Source organism: Protobothrops mucrosquamatus, unplaced genomic scaffold (genome assembly GCF_001527695.2).
Source record: "Protobothrops mucrosquamatus isolate PMUCROS unplaced genomic scaffold, P.Mucros_1.0 scaffold1087, whole genome shotgun sequence".
Lineage (NCBI taxonomy): Eukaryota > Metazoa > Chordata > Lepidosauria > Squamata > Viperidae > Protobothrops > Protobothrops mucrosquamatus.
In genome coordinates, this window is record NW_015387313.1 from 226185 (window position 1) to 231613 (window position 5429).

The 5429-nt window shown below is 41.5% G+C and overlaps 1 protein-coding gene across 1 annotated transcript in view; it reads right to left on the bottom strand.

The window, feature by feature from the left end:
- Positions 1-4272: 4272 nt before the first annotated feature.
- LOC107291229 (metallophosphoesterase domain-containing protein 1) overlaps positions 4273-5429 on the bottom strand; it is a 49098-nt gene continuing 47941 nt past the window's right edge. Inside the window, exon 9 of the mRNA XM_029284904.1 lies at positions 4273-4373. Coding sequence (XP_029140737.1) covers positions 4273-4373 — 101 coding nt within the window. The remainder of the gene's footprint in view (positions 4374-5429) is intronic.

Consider the following 5429-nt stretch of genomic DNA (forward strand, 5'->3'; position numbering starts at 1 on the left):
CACTCATTATTGGAGGCAAACACACACACACACACACACACACACACACACACACATGCTGCCATGCATCAAATTCAGACCTGCAAAATTCTTTGTGGTGGCCAAGAGAGATTTGGTAAAAGAAACAACTTGCAAAAATAAACTACTTTGCAGGCTGCAACATTTTATCCAAACTTTGGGGGTATTATGGAATGATCAAGATGGATATCACCGCCAGGAATACAAGTATCCTATTAGGAACCATGGCGGGAGGGGGGAGGATTTCAAAATAGGCAAGAGAAACAGATCACAGAAATGAGTCAACTTTCCATCTATCTCTCTTCGAGGCCTAGATTTGTACCACTAAGTAACAAAGCCTAAGTTTTAACCCATCTTTATGGTTTTTTTTAAAGTCAAGATGGTGGCCTTGACTGCATGGCTACAGAAGCCATTTTGACCTTTTTGAAACTGTAGACACTGCTACGGGTTCATCTAATGTGAGTTCTTTTCTTGGACACAAATTGTTCCCATAAAACACAGCTGGAGATATCTCTTGTTTAACTGGGTTTAACTGTTTACCAGTAAGTCAGGAGGAGAGGGGAGTCTGTGGAAGATCTATTAGCTCTTTGGGCTGATCTGACATTAGTCTTTAGATTGTATCCTGCTATAACTTCCTAGGAATGTCTCATGTGTTCAAGTTTCTTACTTTCTCTGTCTAATTCTATAAGGCTCATTTGGCATACTCTTGCAAAACTAGGCAAATCAATTATTTTCTTAAGCTCCTTTCACACTTCTTTCCTTCCCTGAGCAAACTATCCATTTTTCAATATTTTGACTTGCCTGACAAAAAAAAATGGAATAGTTGTATTTTTAAAAATCTCAACACCTGAACTTTTCTGCAAGAGAAAAAAAAATCTCCCTGTGCATAGAAAAGGGGGTGGGTTGGAAGGATGTACAAATCAGATTTTTAATAATTATGCAGTATAATGCAGAATTAAAGTCAATCATTCATCTGCAGCAAAAGCCTTCAACCCATGTCCTATTGAAGGCCTTAGTAGACCTAAAATCTGAAAGAATACAGTGAACCTTGTTAATAAAAATGATGATAGTTCACAAAGATTATTAAGTGTAAATAGAAATAGCAAGGAAAATAAAGCAGGAATGGTTAAATTGATTGTTTTATTCACAGAAGAGAATATATTTAAGTACTTTTTCCACTTGGATATCATTTCTGGATTTTGTTCATGTGATGAAAAAAAATGAAATTTTGATTTGGTTTTGTCGATTAGATAGATCTGTTGTTATAGAAATGGCTAGTTATATACTAATGTGTAAAAGCAAAAAGTTGAAGCTGGAGTGTTTTTATTCTGTACTTGTGCTAAAAAGAATCAGAAGTCAATGCCTTTTCTTTCTTTTTCCCCTTGTATCTCACTTTTCTCTCTCTCTCCCCCCCCCTTTCTTTTTTCCTTCCCCTAATTTCTTATTTCTATTTTTCTTTGTATTTTATATATTAAATAAATACAAAAGGTTAAAATAAAAAAAGTAACCCAGACCCTGGGCTTCCTGAAGTCAAGGGACAAATTAATTGTGACTTCATTTGACATAGAAACAAAAACCAACTAAATCCTAGTTGGTCTTTGTTTAAAGCAGTGGTTCTCAACCTTTTTAATGCCGCGACCCCCAACCGGTCGTAAGTCGAGGACTAAACCGGTCGTAAGTCGAGGACTAAACCGGTCGTAAGTCGAGGACTACCCAACTGGTCGTAGGTTGAGGACTTTCCCTGCTCGGGAGCGCCACACATGCGTGGTTCCGCCCCCTGCGCCGGCCGAGGCGTAGCTGGCAAGCGGCAGAGACGGAGCAGGCTGACCACCAGCTGGCCCAGCTCAAGGGAGGTAAGGCACCCGCCGGAAAAGGGGGAAAAAAATGGCGGACAGCCTTGCTTGGTGACCCCCGTGAAATGGTCGATCAACCCCAAATGGGGTCGCGACCCATAGGTTGAGAACCGCTGGTTTAAACCCTAGTTATTTGCATATTTGCTGGTAAATCTATTCCACAGAATTTCCTAGGTCTTGTTTTCTGGTAAATGTGCAAACTATTCTGTGGTGCTCTATACTCTTTTTTCCCCCCTCCATTCAATTGCGTCTGATTCTTGGACCACTGCCTCAACAAGTCTCTGCAGTTTTTTTGTCAAGATTTTTTTTCAAAAGTGGTTTGCCATTGCCTCTTTCCTAGGACTGAAAGTCACTGCTCAGGATCACCCATCTGGCTTCATAAATCTCATTGTCTTCCCATTTCTAGCCTGATGCCTTAACCCAGGGGTAGGCAACCTTGGCTCTTTTATGACTCGTGGACTTCAACTCCCAGAATTCCTGAGCCAGCATGGCTCAGCTTGGAAACCTCTCCCTTTCCCCTCAGCATGGCTGGCTCAGGAATTCTGGGAGTTGAAGTCCACAAATCATAAAAGAGCCAAGGTTGCCTACCCCTGCCTTAACCAAATAAACCTCCCTGCATACATGTAGTCCTCGGGTTATGACCACAATTGAGCCCAAAATTTCTGTTGATAGGCAAGACAGTTAAGTGAGTTTTGCCCCATTTTGCAATCTTTCTTGCCACACTTGTTAATCACAGCAGTTATTAAATTAGTAACACGGTTGTTAAGGAAACTTGGCTTCCCCAATGATTCTGCTTGTCAGAAGGTTGCACATGATCCCGGGACATTGCAACTGTCATGAATACATGCCAGTTGCCAAGTGCCTGAATTTTGATCACGTGACCGTGGGAATGCTGCAACCATCCTAAGTGTGGAAAATGGTCATAAGTCACTTTTTTCAGTGCCGTTGTAACTTTGAACAGTCATAAATGAATGGTTGTAAGCTGAGGACTACCTGTATACTGAAACTTAAATCTAAATACACAGGTTACATTATAGATCTGGATTCAACCCATTAGTTTTTATGGCCTGGGATTTCACTGTTAGAGTGCCATTATTCTGTGGTTATATTTTCTACTGAAATAAATGGAACTTAAATATCCGTATCTATGGTTTGGATTGTACCCTATGGCAAAGCGTATGGTAAGTAAATGGGATTTATCCATGCATACACAACGACAGGACTGTACCCCAAGCAGACTAATAAGAACAGAGGTCTTATTAAATTAAGAGCAATTGATAGCAGGAGTTCTTTATAGCACAAACACAAAAGTATAACTTTAACTTAAGAAACAGATGTCTCTCATAAAATTAAACTTTTAAGGAAATGAGGAAAAATAAAAGTGAAAAAAAATCCTTCCGGGGATTGTTTTTTCATTGTTGTGCTTTATGAAGTGCTTGGAAATGAAGCAATTTCTGATAGTGAAATTACAGATCTTATTCTGAATGCGTCTCATTCTGCAAAACAACGTATTAGTTCACTTTGAAAACGAAACTCATTTTCTTTTATAACTTAAAACTGAAACTACATGATGCTAAATGTGTTAGATGTGTTATTTGTCTGTCTGTCTGTCTGTCTGTCTGTCTGTCTGTCTGTCTGCCTGCCTGCCTGCCTGCCTGTATCTATCTATCTATCTATCTATCTATCTATCTATCTATCTATCTATCTATCTATCTATCTATCTATCTATCTATCTATCTATCTATCTATCCATCCATCCATCCCTACCTACCTACCTACCTACCTACCTACCTACATGGAGTTCTGGGGAACTACCTCAGGATTGGAAAAGAGCTGATGTGGTCCCTATCTTCAAAAAAAAAAAAAAAAAAAAAAGGAGGGGAACAGATCCAGGAACTTACAGACCAATCAGCCTAACATCAATACCTTGGAAAATCTTGGAAAAGATAGAAGCAAACCAAATTATAACCAGAAGCCAATATGGGTTCATCAAAAACAGATCATGGCAAACAAATCTTATTTCATTCTGTGAGTAAATTAGTGGATCAATGAATTCATCAAATTTGCAGATGACACTAAACTGGTAGCAATAGCCAACACCCCGGAAGATAAGTAAAAATCCAAAAGGATCTTGACAGATTTGAACACTGACCCCTATCTAACAAAATAAAATTCAATGTAGACAAAAGTAAAAGGCAAGAAAAACCAACTGTAGATGAAGGGATAGAAGGGAAACTCCATCAAATTTGTGGAGGACACCAAGCTGGGGGTGGGGTGATAGCCAACACTTTAAGATAGATTAAAGATTCAGAAGGATCTTAACAGACTTGAACACTGGGCCTTATCCAACAAGATGTAGTTCAGTGGTAAGAAAAGTAAGATATAATAGGTGGTACCTGGCTCAAGAGTAATAACTGTGAGAGGAATATAAGCATCCTAGTAGACCACCACTTAAGTATGGGTCAGTAGCTGTGCTGTAACTGCCAAAAAAGTCAATGCATCCTATCAACAAAGGGACAGCATCAAGATCATGAGAACTTATAATACCAGTTAAGGAGAAATTTCCTGACAGTGTGAAAAATTAGTTTGCCTCCCACAGTTGTGGGTGCTCCATCACTGGAGGTTTTCAAGAACAGGCTGGACAACCATCTCACCAGAATGTTATAAGGTCCCAGCAGCTGGGATTAGTCCAACTGGTCATGACACCACCGCCAGCACAGGCTGCCCCTCCAAGGAGAAGAGATCTCTGGCCACCAGCACTAGGGGTGAAATTCAACGGTGACCCGAAACAACTGGCATTCTTCCTCACCCAAGTATGGAAGTAACTACATGCAGGAGTACGGGGCCGACTTACTAAATGACCTGATCAGAATGTGATGGCCCTGGAGGGAGACGCCACTGAGTGGATGGTGGCCCTCCATGATGACAATGCAGCAGAGCTGTGCAACTTCGATAGGTTCATGGCTACCCTGAGAAAGTTTGAGGACCTCCTCACTGATTGAAAGGCCAGGACCAAGTTCAAGACCATCAAGCAGGGGAAACGACCCGTTGCTGCCTATATCCAAGAGTTCCTGGCCTGTAGGCTGACAGACTGGCCCCAGAATATGCTGATCGAGTGCTTTGAAGATGGCTTGATCAACAAAGTCTTCTACACCTACCTATCCAGGGGTGCATTATGAGCTCTCCAGGGATGGTATGTCTTAGCCAACGAATTGGAAATCAATCTAGCCAGATACCACGGGTGCGTCAATCAAGAGCAATGACGACCCTTCACTATGGAGAAGTTGGAAACCCTGAGAACTGGGAAGTGGGATTACAGCCCACGTCGCTGCTCCATCAACTGCTTTCATTGTGGCAAGGAAGACAACTGAGCAGCTGATTGCTAGGTGTTCCAGGCGGCACCCAGCCCCATACAACAGGGAGGTAAAGGTCCTGCAAAGCTTTGAGAAACGTCCCTCAGAGGAGTGGAGGTCATTGAGTTCACCCCACTGCCAAGCAAAGGGGTGAACTCTGGCTAAACTTCCCAATCCCGGAATGGAGAGCAACATTGGAGCAGAC